This window comes from Notolepis coatsorum (genome assembly GCF_963971535.1).
Source record: "Notolepis coatsorum genome assembly, chromosome: 3".
NCBI classification, from domain to species: Eukaryota; Metazoa; Chordata; class Actinopteri; order Aulopiformes; family Paralepididae; genus Notolepis; species Notolepis coatsorum.
Window position 1 is genome coordinate 72,347,149 of NC_140167.1, and position 18,698 is coordinate 72,365,846.

At 41.0% G+C, this 18,698-nt stretch overlaps 1 protein-coding gene across 1 annotated transcript in view; it reads right to left on the bottom strand.

Annotated features, from left to right (window-relative positions):
* Positions 1 to 3,537: 3,537 nt before the first annotated feature.
* rad23ab (RAD23 homolog A, nucleotide excision repair protein b) overlaps positions 3,538 to 18,698 on the bottom strand; it is a 51,899-nt gene continuing 36,738 nt past the window's right edge. Inside the window, exons 9-10 of the mRNA XM_084310926.1 lie at positions 10,397 to 10,579; positions 3,538 to 6,552 (exon numbers count right to left, since the gene is read on the bottom strand). Of these exons, the coding sequence (XP_084167052.1) occupies positions 6,439 to 6,552; positions 10,397 to 10,579 (297 nt within the window). The 3' untranslated portion in view covers positions 3,538 to 6,438. The remainder of the gene's footprint in view (positions 6,553 to 10,396; positions 10,580 to 18,698) is intronic.

Here is an 18,698-nt window from a genome sequence, read left to right on the forward strand (position 1 = left end):
GAAAATGCAGATGATTCTATGGAGAGAAATGATGAAGAAGTTGAGGAAAGAGAATGCAGATGATGCTATGGAGAAAAATGATGATGAAGACGGTCATGGAGATGCTAAAGAAAGCGAGGATGAAAATGATGATAGGGAGAGAAATAATTCAAACGACACAACAACAAATAACTTGAATGCTCTCCTGTTGCCATTAAAATATCCCACTGATCCAGCCAGTATCCAGGTACAATATATTAACTTTAATTGAGAGAATGTGGAAGATAGAGGGGGGAGGGAGAGATAGAAGAGAGAATGAGAGGACAGGATGAGAGAAGGAGAGGAGAGGAGGGGAGTACAGGAGGAGAGAAGGGGAGTACAGGAGGAGAGAAGGGGAGTATAGGAGGAGAGAAGGAGAGGACATGAGGAGAGTTAGGAGAGTGAAAGGAAGAAGCTCAATGGCACTCAAATTAACTTTAACTTTTAAACTGTTTTATATCCTGTAAAATACTGTATATGTTGTAAATAGCTTTTAAAGAATAGGTTCACTATTTTTCAACCCAGACCATATTAAAATGCTGTTTCCCATATATTTATATTCCTCACTGATATCTTTAGCATTGAGAAATGTACCACTGCAGCAATGGTTTAGGCCTTCAAACACCATAATCTACTTTTCAAACACCATGATAAATCTAAGTTTCAAACACTATGATAAATCCACTTTTCAAACACCATAATTTACTTTTCAAACACCATGATAAATCTACTTTTCAAACACCATGACAATGAGGTGAAATAAACATTTGAAAGGTGTATTGTTCCCTGTGTGTTTTTATCATAGAGGTGCGTTATACTATTAATCTGGATTGTCTATGTTATTCGAATGTTAATCTTAATCAAGGATGAAGACTATCTCACCATAAATGACGCATCATAGCTTTTTGCTCACTGATGGGGTCCCATGCGTCCCAGGCGTCCCATTTTGTCCAGTAGGTGCCCTTTTTTTCTTTTCGCCCCTGCCCTTCAAACAGCCTGAGTCCGCCACTGGGCCTGACTGACCTATGGTGCCTATAAATTACTTTCCTGTTTCTCTGCCAGACATAAGACCTTTTCCAGGATTTACTACTTATTCTCTTCTCCCAATCTCTTTGACAGCTTTGATATCTCTTTATTACCCATGGCTCTCTCTGATCATGAAGGTATCTCTTTCACAGCTTCGTTTGGTAAACTGACCACAAGAGCCCCCAGGTGGCGATTTAACTCATCGATACTAAAAAAACTTCTGCACCGATTTTAAGGAAAAACTCAGAGTTTTGGGGAATCAATATTAACACAGTAAAGGACCCTAGAATATTATGGAACTCAGTGAAGGGGTTTATCAGAAGCCACCCTATTCACATCCAATAATGTAATGTCCAAGTAAATAATGCGATGTCCAAGTCAATAATGCGATGTCCAAGTCAATAATGTAATGTCCAAATCAATAATGTATGTCCAAGTCAATAATTTAATGTCCAAGTAAATAATGTAATGTCCAAGTAAATAATGTAATGTCAAAGTAAATAATGTAATGTCCAAGTCCATGTCAAGTCTCAAGAAAATAATATCAAGGCTCAAGCACACACACAATCTCTCTCTCTTGTGATCAAATTCTTGACTTGAGTCTAGGTAATGGGACTCAAGTCGAATTCCCAACACTGGATTCAGGAATGTGACTTAACAAGACTTTTGGTGACACGGTCTTGAAGCTTTGTAAAAGCCATTTATTGTACACAATGCTGAAACAAGGAGTTGTGTCCACAACTATTAAGCACACCTTCAAGGGATGTATTTAAGGCTATACGTCTTATTTTTTTTTTTTTTACAAATCCCGAAAAAACATCAACAACAGTACTATAACAACAAATAATAAACTAAGATCAAAATGTAATCAAACTATCCATTCATATCCCACAGCCATGTTTTTAAATAAACCTGAACACACTTATGCAACAAACAACCGCCATGGCTCAAAAACATAGCATTTTGTCCTCATAACCACAACTTGTGTTCTCCATGTACATTATGATACAGAATGATTCAGTTCCCATTAAAGAAGAAGGGGGAAACAAAATAAGATAAAATAATAAGCGATGCAGGATGAATTGAAATCACTTACTTTGGCTTTTAGCTCTTTGTGGAATTCTATTTAGTCCACTTTGTTAATGAACAGGCCTATATGCTACACTTACGATATTCAAAACTCTAATAACTCTAATTAGCAACATACATTTCAGGGGCGTTCGTCCGGATATAATATGTAAAGTATATGCCAGTGTATTTTCATTTCCTATTGTCAACATGCAGTAGCTTATAAAAAGACAGAAACCTACAAAGCATTTCTTCTATACTCTCAATTATCTTCCTACTCTCTCCTACTCTGAGGAGCTCTCAACCAGGAAGCCATGTTGTTTGCTGAAATCATTAAATACAGCTTGCAAACACATATTTCCAGTTCTAAATATTGTAGTGGGTTGTTCTGAAAAACAGGGGCATTGTAGTTATTACAAAATGTACTTCAAAAGGCAACAAGCTCTATCGATCCATCAGTACAGTATAGTAAACGGAACAGCGTAGTCCTGAGCATGCGCACAACAAGTCCAAGTAGAAGTACAATGCCAATGGATGGACCAGACGGGTAAGTAGGAGAAATGCATTTTAGGTTCCATTCACTACCACACTACAGAATGATGGTAGTGAAAGGTTAACCTTCGGTATTGTGGCAGTGAAAGGGTTAAAGAGATGAAACACAGTGTTGCACTACAGATACAATGAAACCTCTTCAACCCATCGATAAGGCATGGAAACTGAAACCACACACTCTTAAGATGCATAGAGGGTCTGAGTTACAAGACCAAATGAGATTGTCTGAAACCATATTTAAATCATTAAGCTAAAGAAATAAAAGACTAAATCATAAAGAATACTTACAACTGGAGCAAGAATGACAAACGAAAGGTGTTTGTGGCTGCAAACAGAGGTTTACAAACATGGATAGTAAGAGCAGTTAGTGAGCATATAGCACTTATAAACCTTTTAAACATGTTTGTGTCACAATACATTTGTGTTTACTTACCAAAAAAAACAAGAAAGAAATAAAGAAACTGTAATAGAAGTTAATGTTTATGTTTCACTTCTATCCTAGAAACTCTTTCCAAAAAGTCTTATGAGGTCAACCCTTGTTTTGGTTTTTCAGATATTGGAAGTAGAAAATATTAGCATTTGTTAGCAATGCTGGTGGAAGTCAATAGGTTTTTGAACAAATTATCTTAAAAACTAAATTGCAAGTCCTTCTACAGTATCTAGTGTGAAACAGTGATTTTTCTTTTCAGACATTATGAGAACATATTGACTTCCACCAGCATTGCTAACAAATCTCTACAATCTCTGCTTCCAATATCTCAAAAGCTAAAAGAGCAATGTGTTCTTGAATGGACTGAAATTACTGCTAATGTGGACCAAATCAGATGGGTTTCTCAGATAAATTACACAATTAACACTTAACCTCGCCCATGATTAAAAAAGAAAACAACCAATACTTTATTATAGAGAAAATAATAATAATAAAATCAAATACAAGTAATTCTGATAAGGTTGAAACATTATCTGCATTGATCATTTTACATTTGCTTAAAACTATCAGAAAGAAAATCAGAAAACCTATAATTTCACAAATATTTCCCCAGACACATGACTGTAGTCCTGTTTGTTCTACAAACTACAACTACCACCAAAACGGCCACAGCAACAAAGAAAGGGTGAACTTGTGCTGTTTACTGCTAAATGTTCAAGTCAAATTAATGTTCTATTTTTGGCAAATATCTTGGTTGGGACAACACTGACCTGACAAAGCAGTTTAGTGTTTATTGATGCAGTATTTATTGAGCTCAGAAAACGTGTCTCAACACGCAGACACGGCCCCCAGCACAGCGCCGCAGACACGGCCCCCAGCACAGCGCCGCAGACACAGCACCAAACACACAGAAATTAAATGATAGAACGCAGCCAACAAGCAACAGAAATCATGCCTTAACTTAGCTCTCTGGGAAACGTATCAGGTCGTGGGATTTCTTTATTGCGTCCTTAAATTACTGATAATTGGCCATGTGATTTGTGGGTGGTGTGGCTGCCGGGGCATAACAAAAAATATTGTTTGTTTCCTGTTGGTTGTCAGTTAACACTTTAAGGACCAGCCACGAGTTTATACGTGTTACGGTGCCATGCGTTGTGGACCAGAGCCACGAGTTTATTCCATATTAATACCGCTATTAACGTCCCCGATCGACTTGCAGGACCTACCCGCATATTTGATTTTCAAAACATGCAATACCGGCCAGATCCGCTTAGGGGCGCCATCGCTCCACTGCAGTATCATTGAGGGCGATTGAAAAAAAAAAATTACCGTCTGTGGGCGTTTCATATGAGCCTCGATCCCAGCCGAACATACTCCATCTTTGATCACGTTACCGAACGCAGATTTCAGCCTGGAATAATGGGATTTATGATCAGCCAATGGACATATCGATCTACCAGATTCCGATGACTAATGACGAAATGCTGCCGGCGATCACATGGGCTGACGGTAGGATACTATTCCCCCAAATTACAGCTGGATTGGACATTGTTTTAAAACGCAACGTGATCGATCAGTGAAAATGGCTACTTGAACGCACACTGTAGTACCGTAATTCCTCTAATAGTAACCGGGTCTCAAATACAAGCCGGGTCTCTATTAATGGCCGGGTGCGCTCTTGAGCTAAGCAATTATAAGCCGGCCTCCTAATACAAGCCGGGTTACTAATATACTGAGCTGCATACTGAGCTAGTTACTTGATTTCACTTTGAAAACGTTGAAATGACCAGTGACCACCTGTAATTGCACTGTTTACTATTTCATACAGTACTTGGTTTCAATAAATGAACCCAGTACATTTTACTGGGTTCAAACTGACACAAAATGTTGATTTATTCATTATGATCCGTTTGAAAATTTGAAATATAGGCCTCCCTCTTATACAGGCCTCCTCCTAATACAAGCCTGGTACCCGCTACAGTTGAAACAAATACAAGCCGGGGTTACTATTAGAGGAATTACGGTAATCGGCGTCCCCTGCCGCCCCCATTTCATCCATAGATGCTCTGTAATAGTCGGATGCTACGCAGTTTGTTTTATTTCATTCGTATATATATAGCAGAAATGGCGTTTGATATAACGTGACTAGCCTTTAGCCTATTATCTAGCTCCCCAGAAAAAAGATAAGGCAAAAACTGCGATAAACCTTATATTCACGGCGCTATAAAATGACAACCAACCGATGGATTTTTATTTTCTTTAAGCCATTATGAAGGCACGGTTTATGAGAATGGACAGATAGCAATACTATAAAGTATATATATAGCTGTTAGACAACGCTCGGTCCTCTGGACTATAAATCGCCGCAGGACTTTGGTCGCCAAAGTGTTAAGGCCATGGGTAGGTAGGGAATTTATTTAATTTTTTATTTTATTCTTTCCCACGGCAACTATGGATAGGGAATTTCTTTATTTAATTTAAATGTTCACAACAACATGGATGCATGTACTCTGCCAGCATGTTTAATATCCATAATACTAAAGGTTTGACTAAGATTTCGATGAAACTTTATTAAAAAAAGAAAAAAAAATCTTTTTTTTAACTCGTAAAATATATTGGGTCGCACCTAAATCGGCAGGGTCGGTCGGCAACCGGAAACAAACAATACTTTTTTTTTTAGGCCTGGTCACCCCACAGCATCCCCAACACCACATACAGCTCTGTCTCCAGTGTGCTAGTGGGGGATCTAACCTATTGTGCATCGGTCGCTCAAGTGCGTCAGCCGATTAACTCACACCACCCCCACACCACAGCAAGGGGGGTGACCACTTCTATGGCCTATCTAGCTAATTGAACAGATATACAAAAGGATATTTTGTGGTTTTGTATATTCACACACAAGAAAACAATATATCATGTTGGATTTCTTTGAAAAGAGGATACAAATAGTTCTCATGTGTGAATGCATTAGCCCAGGCGGACAGACCTCAGTGTATGTTTGAGCTCATCCAGTACAATCATCACAGCAGAATGAAGAGTAGCCAGCAAAGCCTATGTTAAACAGTGTTATCATCATCATCATCATCACTCACCACCACCACCATCATCATTCTCATCATCATCACCACCATCATCATCATCGTTCTCATCATCATTATCATCACCACCACCTCTATCATCCTCATCATCATAACTTTTTCCAATTCAAAAAGCACCCACAAAGCACAAACTAAATGTAGGTTTTGTAAAACCAAATCCATGTTTTTGTTTCCTTAGTGCTGGACTTGGAGCACTGTCTCTCATCCTCAGCCTCTTTTCTCTTGGCAACACGTCGCATTGGTTGTTTACTCGTCATCCCATGTTTGCTGAAGCAGGAAGTTGGCAGCAAGGTTTTCATTCTTCTCACAGGCAAAGTAAGCCTGGATGACCAGTCCCTCGGGGAAGCCCAACGCTTTTAACTGGAACAAAACATACAACACACATGTTCAGTTTGCAAACATACTGCTTCTAAAACAACAACAACAACAACTACTACTACTACTACTGCTACTGCTACTACTACTGTACTACTGTTACTACTGTTACTACTGTTACTACTACCTGACTGACTGACCTCCTTCTCCCCTACCGCCCCACCCGTTCCCTCCGGTCCTCTTCCACTCTTTCCCTCACTGTCCCGTCATCCAAACTCAAAGGTTTCAGTGACCGGGCATTCTCACGAGCTGCACCCCGACTCTGGAACTCCCTCCCTCAGACCATCAGAGACTCTCCCTCACTCTCCACCTTCAAATCCAGACTCAAAACCTACCCCCTGCCCCACGTTCTCTCCTGTCCCCCCCCCCCCCCCCACCCCCCTTGGTTTTCCCTTATTCTCCTCCCGACTGTCTCCCCTACTCACTCCCGTATTTGTTGTCTGTTACTCTTGGTTTTATGTTTCCTGTGTATTCTTATTGTCCTCCGTTTCCCTGTGGTTCTGTTTCTTTGTTTTTCTTTGTTTCCTTTTTTTGTGCCTATTGTCAGTGACTTTGGGTCTTTGAAAAGCACTTTACAAAATAAATGAATTATTATTATTACTAATAATAATAGATCAAATTTCTACTACTACTACTAGGCCTACTACTACTGTTACTACTATTACAATAATTACTACTACTACTGCTACTGCAACTACTACTATTATTACTACTACAGTACTACTGTTACTTACACTACTAGGCCTACTACTACTTTCTGCCTGGGTGACAACCAACCACCTCAAACTGAACCTCAGCTAAACAGAGCTACTTCACTTGACCTTTCAATCACAGTGGAGAATGTAGCCATGGCTCCGTCCCCGACCACCAAGAACCTAGGTGTGGTCCTTGGCTGAACTTCTCTGCTCATATTGCCTCAAAAACCAGAACCTGCTGATTCTTCCTGAGCAATGTGAGAAGGATCTGCCTCTTCCTGACAAAAAAGCCACCCAACTCCTGCAATCAACAGTCATGTCTTGCCTTGATTATTGCAATGCACAGCTAGCTGGTTTATTTACTTGCGCCCACTAAGGCACTTCAACTCATACAGAATGCAGCGGCCCACCGGATCTCCAACCTACCAAAGATAGCACACATCACCACACTTTTCAGAGAGCAGCACTGGCTTCTCATTGCAGCACAAATCCCCTTCAAGGTCCTTGACCTGGCATTCCGTGCAACAACCTCTGATCAATGGACTCTAACTACACACCCTCAGACCCCTACGCTCTGCATCTTCTGACCGCCTGAGACCCACTCCTCTTCAGGCTCCTGGGGGGTCATTGAAACAAAGCAGGCTATTTATTCTCTCTTCTGGCTCCACAGTAGTGGAACAAACTTCCCACCAGTCAGGACAGCTGAAAACTGGCCAATCTTCTGCCGTCAACTACAAACACACTTTTTCAATCAACATATGAACAAAAGATTTTGTGGGTCTAGGGGAAGAGGTTATCTAGCCCTCTAACTGGCTCTCCGAACAGAGTGTTTTCAGATGCTGACTCGAAACAGAGGGGTAGAAGGGAGACTAACCTAAAGACTTAGGTTTTCAGTTTCCCTTTGAAGAAATACGCTAAATCGTGTCACTTTTTCTCACACCGCTCAAAAGATGACGACAACTATTTCCAAATGAAGAAAGAATTAATGATTTTAACTATCTTTTGACGGCGGAAACGATGGTTATGTCAGTTTAACTAGCAAGAAACTGCTCAACCAGACGAACTGAGCAGTAATGTTCTCCACAGCCGGGATGGTAGAACGCCATGTAGGAGAGACCTGTCCGGTTACCAGAGAAACTAGTGTTTTGTAACTCGCAGGTGTAGCAGAGATATTGAGGTAAAAAGCTGAAATATGTGGCATTTTCTCTTCAGATGCACAGAGTTCCAAAGATTTCAGTTCCACTATATTTCAGTTCATGTATACAACAAATTATTGTGCTGTGTTCGATACATAAAATAAATATGTAGGCCTATTATTATTATTATAATTCTAGGCCCTAACATTCTAACATTATTAATGTGTCTAGGTCCTGCAAAAAAACAAGTAAGCTGATAGTACTCAACCCCTACCTCTTAGCTTAATTTTGAAGGGCCACTACCCAGTCGAGGGCACTCCAAAATGAGGGGTAAGTGAAGGGAATTGGGATTGGGTCTAGGTGGGACGATGCCCCACCTAGATCGATATTGATAATATCGATCTATTATCAATAATCAAATAGGATCGATGCAACGTAAAAAGATCGATTCATATTGCGATACTTTTATTTTGAAAATCCGGCGACGTCATATCCGCCCGCGCCCAGTATTGTCAAACTCTGTGTAGCTCTGTACAGCAGAGCAGGGCTACAGTCAGAGCGTCTATTTTGCGATATAAGTCTGTGCAGTTTTCCCCCCGCAACGGGTCAAATGCATCTAAACATGCTTTGCATCGTCGCCATTCCTTTATGCCCACGTCACGTGGGCAGATCTAAATTAACGTTAGGTTAGCTGCTTAAGCTAACCGTGAGAGAACAGGAGAGAGAGAGGAGAGGGGAAGGAGGAGGGGCACGGGAGCATTCCGTGTGTGTGTGTGTGTGTGTGTGTGTGCGCGTTTGAAAAGACCAAATGAAGTCAGGAGTATTATTATATTGATATTATTTACTGAGGATGGACAGATAATGTTGATATTTAAAGTAAACATGAATACATAATAAATGTATTGATGATCATCATGCAACATAAAACAATTGTAGGAATGGTTTGGGAGAGGAAGGGGTTTTAGCTTGCGTGTGGCGAGTTCCAAAACATTTTACTTAAACTTTAAAGCTCAATATATAAAAACGTGGCACTTTACAGTGAACAGGAGGTCTATTTGTATTAAAACAATAGATTGTTTTTAATTTAAATGTCTGGAAGAGCTCAAAAATAAAAACGTCAATTGATATTTCCGTAGCCTTTTTTTAGTTGATCTAAATGTGACTGATTGTGTTAAATGGGCACATAATATCGTCTCATATCGATTGCAGGCACCTGAATCGAATCGTATCGTATCGTGGCAGACTTTGTGATATCGGCAAATATCGTATCGTTGTCCAAAGAATCGATATCGTATCGTGATGAAACTGGTGATTCCCACCCTATGTCTATACTACTATGCACTCAAAGTGAAGCACTCAAATTCAGCACTGCTAGACGAACAATACCACTTACTATTAGCTGCTAGAGGTGTACCCCTCCTGCTGATTTGTTGTACATAATTTGGATAAATAATAATGACTTCATGTCAATTTAAATGTACTACTATTACTACTACTAATACTACAAGGCTGCATTATTAGTGCAAAGCTACATAAGGCTGGTTTATTAGTGCCAAGTAGTGCTACATAAGGCTGGTTTATTAGTGCCAAGTAGTGCTACATAAGGCTGGTTTATTTGTGCAGAGCAGGGCTACATACGGCTGGTTTATTAGTACAGAGCAGGGCTACATAAGGCTGGTTTATTAGTGCCAAGTAGGGCTACATAAGGCTGGTTTATTAGTGCAGAGCAGGGCTACACACAAGGATGTATTAAATTATATGGATGATGTTTTTCTACAATACACAATTGGGATCAACAGCAGAACCAGATAAATAGATTACAGGTTTAACCATTTATTTAAAAGGAACACGCCAACATTATGGGAAATGCGCTTACTGTCTTCACCAGAGTCATACAAGAAGATAGACAGTGTCTGACTCTGGATAATTTCCTACTGTATAATGTTGGCGTGTTCCTTTAACGCTGTCAGTTCCATAATGCACCGGTCATCTCCCTACCCTCTCGATGGCCTCCTTCTCCTGCGGGGTGACCTGGATGTAGTTGTTGTGAGGTGACCCCTGGGCCTCCGCACCCTCCCCTCCCCCTCCCCCTCCTCCACCTTCTCCTTCTCCTCCTTCCGTCTCTCCAGGTCGAGGCTCGTTCAGCATCTGCACAAAACGCTCCTGATGCTGTGTGATTTGCTGCAAAGCCAACAAGAGAGACAGGTACCAACATTATATAGCTTAATATAGAGGTACTAGAGGTGCACCAATACCCTTTTTTCTGACCAAGTACAAGTTATTCCTTTGATATTGAAACATTTTGACAATTACTTCTGTAGAAACCTGTGTGCATTCTTTTTTAAATTAATTTATTTCAAACACAATTAGTTGTTTTCTCATCATTTTTGCACTATGGTGATGTGATTTATAGGCATGTTGCGGCTTCAACTCTTAAACCGCTGGACTCTGTCTATCTATCATTCTGCCCTCAGATTTATTACTGGTGACAGACATTGATTGATTGATTGCTTGAAAACAGTATTAACAGATTGCAGAATGGGTACGGCTCAATACACACAATTGTTAAGGGGTGCAGACCAGAGAAAGACTTGTTTACATCAGGGTCCCCCATTTTCAATTCATCATAACATTTATGACATACACGACATACAGATAAACAGTACTGTACTGTTACATCCAGCACATGATACCCACCACTGTGTCCCTTATTGGTAAACCTCCGCCTTAAAACTCCTTCTCTTGCTGCATTTAAAAGTATGATCTACGACCACTGTGTGTGTTGATTTGTAACTGTCTTAGCGGATTCTTTATTGCTTATTTATTGTGCCTATATGTATGGATTTGCTGATAAACTAACTTGTTTTCTAAGCCCGTCGTCACTGTAAATGAGGGTAACCTCAGTGTCTTACGTTTGTAACCATGAAAAGCCATCTTAAGCCTCTCGCTAGGAGAGCAATTACCCCTCACCCACCAGCAGGGGACAGGGGGGGACACAGGGATCCCCCGAACGCCTTGGGAGCACTTTATGTAAAGTTTATGTTTTTTATTTATGTTAATCATTATATGTATTCGGTGAAGAGAGCGGAGGCTACAACCGGAGGGGGGAATGACTGTGACATGGGGGGGACTGATAGACGAAAGAAGAAGAAAGATGACAGAGGTTAAAGGTATACAAATTATGTCGTTAAACGTTAATGGAATGAATAATACGATAAAGAGGGGCAAAGTGAAAAGTGTAAAAAAAGTGAGAGGGAAGTGATTTTTTTGCAGGAGACACATTTGGTAGCACAGGATCATGAGAAACTTAAGAGATTTGGATATGAAAATGCATACTATAGTTCCTTTAAACGGAACCTGAGGAGAGGAGTAATCACGTTAATCAAAAACAGTCAAATTTGAATTGATCAAGGAAGTAAGAGACAAGGAGGGAAGATTTGTTCTGGTGAAGGGGAAAATGGAGGGCCAAATGGTTACGTTAGTGAATGTTTATGCACCCCCAGAGAGTGAGAGGGATTTATATGAGACCATTTTTGATATGATAGTGATGGAACTAGAAGGGATATTGATATGCGCGGGAGATTTTAATGTAGTACTGAATCACGACCTAGACACCACGAGTACTGGAAAAGGACGGACACAAATCAGTAGATATATGAATATTCAGATGACGGAAATGGGAATTATAGATGTTTGGAGGGGGATGCACGCCATGGACAGGGAATACACACATTACTCACACCCGCACGTGACATATGCGAGAATAGACTACTTTTTGATGACGACGGGGGACAGTTACAGGGTACGGGAGAGCAGAATAGGAGTAGCGGACATATCGGATCACAGTGCCATATATCTGACAGTAGATCTAGAAGGGAGACGGAGGAACACGATCTGGAGACTAAATGTAGGAATATTAAATAACAAGGGGGTGGTGAGTCAGATCAAGGAGGAGATAGCCAGGTATAAGGAAGAAAATGACAACGGGCGGTAGATCCGAACATTCTATGGGACACACTGAAGGTGGTGATAAGGGGGAAATTGATGGAGAAGACAGCAATGCTGAAGAAGGCCAGAACGGAGACATATCACAATCTGATAGGGAAGCTGAAGAAGCTAGAGGGGAGACACCAGATATCAAAAGAACAGGAAACGCTCGGAGAAATCAAAGAAGTAAAGGCCAGGATAAATAGGGAAATATTGACGGAAATAGAAAAGAAAGCGAGGTTCATGAAACAAACGTACTATGAAGGGGGACCAAAAGCGACCAGACTGTTGGCTAGGAGAATTAGGACGCAACAGAAGTTGAACACGATACACACAATAAGGGATACAAAGACTAATGAAATATTGAGAGACCCAGCTGAAATAGAGAGGACATTTAGACAATACTATGAGAGACTATACACACAGCCAAAAGCAGCGGGAGAAGAGGAAATAGAAGCATATCTGGAGAAGCTAGAGTTACCATCGATAGGGAAAGAACAGAATGAAGAATTAAATAAAATAATTACGGAACGAGAACTGGAAGAGGCAATTAGTAGAGCTAAAAACAACAAATCTCCGGGGAGCGACGGATTCCCATCGGAATTCTACAAGACATTTAGAACGGAATTAGCACCCATGTTAGGGGCGGCGTTCAGACACACGATGGAAGAGGGCAAAATGCCCCCCTCGTGGAAGGAAGCCATAATCACCACGATACCGAAGGAAGGGAAGGATAGAGAATTATGTAGTAGTTTCAGACCTGTGTCCATACTCAACGTGGATTACAAGATGTATACATCGATAATATCAAAGAGATTTGAGACGTTTATGCCAGACATTATAGATGAAGATCAAACTGGATTTATTAAAGGGAGACAGACACAGGACAACGTGAGAAAGACATTACACATAGTAGAGGAGATACAAAAACAAGGTGGTAGCGCGGTACTGATTAGCCTAGATGCAGAAAAAGCATTCGACAGTGTGAGCTGGACATTTTTATATAAAACATTGATGAGGTTCGGACTGAACGGGAGGGCGATGAAGATGATCAAGGCGCTATATCAAGAACCGACAGCGAGGGTTAAGGTGAATGGCAGCCTGACGGATAGAATCAGATTAGAGAGGGCTACCAGACAGGGATGTTGTCTCTCACCAACGCTCTTCGCCGTTTTCATAGAACCACTGGTGCAACTGATCAGACAGACCGAGGACATCAAGGGAGTAAGGATAAAGGGAACGGAATATAAACTAGGCCTATTTGCGGATGACGTGATAGTATACATGAGACAACCAGACAAGAGCTTCCCGGCACTGATGGATCTACTGAAGGAATATGGCCACTACTCAGGATACAAACTAAACGTGACAAAGACACAGACCTTAGCATGGAACTATACCCCAATGACGGAAATTAGGGAACAGTACGGGATAAGATGGGACATGGACAAGATTAAATACTTAGGGGTGAACATCACGAGAGGGGTGGGGAAACTGTTTGAGGCGAACTATACACAGATAAATCAGAACATCAAGAGAGACTTAGAGAGATGGACAGTAATGCCCTTGGACTTCAATTCAAGAATAGAGGTAATTAAAATGAACATACTATCAAGGTTACTGTACCTGTTCCAGTCACTACCGATACAAATACCACAGAATCAATTCAGGGAGTGGGACAGACTGATATCGAGGTTCATATGGGCGGGGAGAAGACCACGGGTCAGATATAAAACACTACAACTACCAAAGGAAGAGGGAGGGATGGCAGTACCCAGCCTACAAGATTATTATTATGCAGCGCAACTGAGAGCAGTGACGTGCTGGTGTAACGACAAATATGAGGCAAGATGGAAAGACATTGAAAAAGAAGGGGAGGGATACAAGGTACAAGCTCTGGTGGGAGATAGGGAACTGTTCAAAGAAAAAGAGGGACTGCTAGATCCTATCACCAAATGCACCTTGACCATATGGAACAGAGTAGTAAAAACACACAAATTAGAGAAGCAGTCAGGGGTTCTGAGATGGATAGCACGTGACAAGAGATTCAAACCAGGGAGGCTGGACCATGGATTCAGAAGGTGGGAGAGGGGGGGGGCAACAGTGATATGCAAAATGATAGAGAAGTGGGAAATGCAAACACTACAAAAATTAAAGGAGAAATTTGGACTAGAAAACAAGGACCACTTCAGATATCTACAGATTAGAGATTACTATAATAAAGAAATAAAAGGGGACAAGGAAGAAGAACACAATGGAATAATTAGGATGATAGTAAGGGCATACGAAGGAGGGAAAGGAACAAACAAGACTGTGGTACAAAGAAGACCCACCGACAATAGCACAATGGGTAGGAATAGTGGATGAGATACAGGATATGGAGAGGATAACACACATGCTGAGGTTACAGGAAGAGACATTTGGAGAAAGATGGGGAAAGTGGGAGGATTACAAGGGGAACGAAAACGACATCACAGAGGAAGAACCAAATGCATCACAAGAGGGCGAAGGGTAAAGGAGGAAAGAGGTTCAAGGAGGGTCTCTGAACCCATGTCACACACTTTTGACTTAGTTAGCATTTTCTGATTTTATTTTTCATTTTTTTGGGCATTACAATTGTATTACATTTTTTGTACTTTATTATTTATGTCTGTTTAACAATGTTGTATTAATAATCAAGGAAGATGTGGTTTGTAAATGGGTGAATCAAAAGGCAAAGAGAAATTTAGTATAAAAGAAATAGAAAGGGCGAAGGATAAGAGAAGAAGGAAATTCAAGGAGGGTCACTGGACCCATACCATACATATTTGCCTTAGTCAGTATCTAATCCTTTTGAGTAGGTATTACATTTGTCTATACCTGTTCAAGGGTGGTATACAATCTGTCTTTGTATTAAGTGCCTGGAAAAATAACTGTAGTGGAAACGAACAATGCTATTCATGTAACCATTTATGTTCACTGCATTCTTTCATACTGTGTTATGGGATCCATTTTTGTGTAAGTGTTGTTTGTCTATAAATGTTAATAAAAATGTAAGTTTAAAAAAGAAAAGCCATCTTAAAAGGAACACGTGAAAACGGGTGAATGGGAAATGTTGCCTAGCTTAGCACAAATTAATGGGAGCAGATACGGACCATTAGTCCAGCTGTTGGCCAAAAACACCTCTTCCAGAGTTTTAAGCTAGGCTAGTGGTCCGTATCCGCTTCCATTAATTTGTGCTACACTAGGCTAGCTTGCAGCCAGATGGTAAGCAGCATTTCCCATAATGTTGACATGTTCCTTTAATACCCGAAGGCTAAACTGCATTCTCCAAAAAGATTTACCAAATATTGCAGGTTACGTTTGTAGATGAACCTGAAGGGATACAATTACAATTTACATGGCATCTAAAAGATCAGCATCAAAGAAAAAACCAAATATAACCCTTCATAATAAATAGTAAATACAACAAAACCTCACAAAATTCCAATGGGCAAAAATGACATCAATAGGGATTAGTGGTGGCAGGACCCAATCGCAGACAGGACAAGGAGGAAGCAGGCAGGACACGCGGGTAGGCTGGTAAAGCTATGCCTCCTAAAGTGTGAAAACGGAAGTACAGGAAGTACCGGCTACAGGCTTTCCGGTTTCGACAAAACAATTATAGAAACGTGTGAAGTGCACAATATTTCCTCGTTTAAGCCACTGCAACGGCTTTGCCTGAAGAATTTACTACATGACCGGGACGTTCTAGCTTGTTTGCCGACAGGATTCGGGAAAAGTTTGGTCCGTTTGGAGGCAGCTTCCAGGGGAAGTACATACACCAGAAATTCACACTTTCGATTGTAGTGCTTTACCAGTCTTTATCTCACGGAGGAGATAAAACTGGGAACGAGGTTAACACGCAGGTACTGATTCAAACAGAGAGCTTTACTTAGGCCTTGTCCAGACGAAAACGATTTCGGTTGTATCCGTCAAAGTATTTTATCGTATGCACGTTTCGTCCAGACGGAATCGGGTTCTGGGAGCCTGAATACGCTATTTTCGGAAAACGGGTCCCAGAGTGAACAAATCTGAAGATGCAATAAATCAAATCAATCAACACCATCCTTGCGTTCCTGCAAGCCAGTACGCATATTTCCTGAACCGATGATGCGATAGCCCACCCCTCCCTTAATCCGCATGTGCAAACCCAGCCAACAAAAAAGAAACATGATATATATGTCATATATGTCCAGATATGTCCTGGCTAGAAGTGTATATTAAATACCGGGAGGGTACTGTGATGAAATACACAATACGATACTAGCTAGAGATTAGTGTCACATAGCGGTGAAAACCCAAATAAGCTAGCTAAGTAGCCAAGCACATAGACTGTTCCATAGCATACGCTTTCAGTTGATCATGACAAATCCTCTCTTACCTTGACGATTAAAAAGCCTCCATAATTTAGTAAACAGTATTCCCATGGCTGGTGTTGAGATTTTACGATGCCAGCATGTGAGAATTCATTGTAGCCAGCCAGCTAGCGTTGGTGCTATTCAATGCTATCAACATTAGCTAAATAGCTAACCAACTAAATACAATGACAGTCGTATCCTGAGGTAACGTTAAATACAGACAACTTTTGATGATCAACGATAGCTAGCAAGCTAACTAAATATCTTTGATTGGACTATCATACTAGTAGCTAACATACCCAACTAACGTTAATGCCATTCAGAATGTATTAACATAGCTACAACACACAACAACACAGAACCGGATGACACAAGTTGTTCCGCTCATAGATAGGTTCCGCTAGCGATAACAACAATAATACTTCCGGTCAGGGGGTTTCAAAATAAAAGAGCGATATCTAAAACACCGGAAAGACGTTTATTTTGTACATTTTGGTGTAGTTTGCGGCAGCGTTTCAGCATTTTCAGTGTTCTCATTTGGACGCACATATTTCTTGAAACAATTTCGTGTTTACGGAAACCTTTTTTTAAATGAAAACTAAATGAAAACGAAAAAGATCGGATCCGCCTTCGTCTGAACAAGGCCTTAAACACTAACCAAAAACGAACTTCAAAAACACGAAACAAATTGGCGGCTAGGTGGCGCAGTGGGCAAGGCGCTCGCCACCAACGCAGGAGATGCTGGGTGCTGGAAGCTCTCGGCATTGCTACCAGCTTGGCTGGTCGTTCATACTAATACAATTGGCAGTATTAGGGGGTGGGAAGCTGGTGGGTGGGGATCGGACGTTGTGGACAGCGACTCCTACAGGTCGGTTGGTGCGCCTGCGCAGTAGAATCAGGAAGCGACGGGGGCGGCGTGTCCCTCCCACGCAGACCCTCGCCGCTGAGAGATCGCGCTGTGCAGGTGAAAAGATGCGACGGCTGCCTCCTCGTGTACCGGAGGGGACACGTGATGCAAGGCTTCGTCCACATTGCAGCCGGCTTGTGGGAGGCATGGTCCAACAACGTTCGAGACAGGGGAGGGTAGAATTGGACAATACGAAATTGGGGAAGGGAGAAAAAATTGAAAATGGGGAGAAAAAGTAGATACATTTTTTTTTAAACACGAAACAAAAACCTCTCAACAATGCTGGAAGAGGAGAAAGCGTAACAAGGCACAAAAACTAACACGGGGAACACTTAGTAATACGAGGAACGAATAGCATCCGACAACGACCATGACAGTAACAACCACTAACAAGAATAGTGAACCCACCAGGAAAGACAGAGCAGACTAGACATATATACACAGACTATTAGGCCCTGTCCACACGCACGCGGGGTGTTATGTAACCGAGCCTTAACACATTGGGCACCGGGGGTTGTGCCCATCATTGTACCCAGTCTGCCACCGTTGAAAGCCTACGGAGATGTTTACCTTCTTTGCAGGGCTATAACTTTTTTAATTGTATTGCTATATTGACATTACTATGGCCCATTCAACATCGATTATCTATCGTTCCGGATGTGGGAACGTTATATTTTTTCATTCATACATTGTTGTGTTAATACAGTCTAGAATATAAGTATGTTTTTAAGGTTTTCTGCTGTAATTCCAAAAACGAGAGTTATAGGCCCTGACGCATATGATAGATTATCGATTGGCGTTTCTTTCCTATACACGCTATATAAAAAAATTCAAATGTATACATGATCGGTATACATTATGCTTCATCATGCGTGAAGGAAAGGGGGGTCGTTTATAATTCCTTGATCGTCAGTAACGGCTTTATTTAGTATGGGTTGATATATTGATCAGATGGTTTGCAGTGAAATGAATAAACAATCAGGCTGAAAATAACGTTACTGTCCTCTTACCGTTTGCCGATGAGACT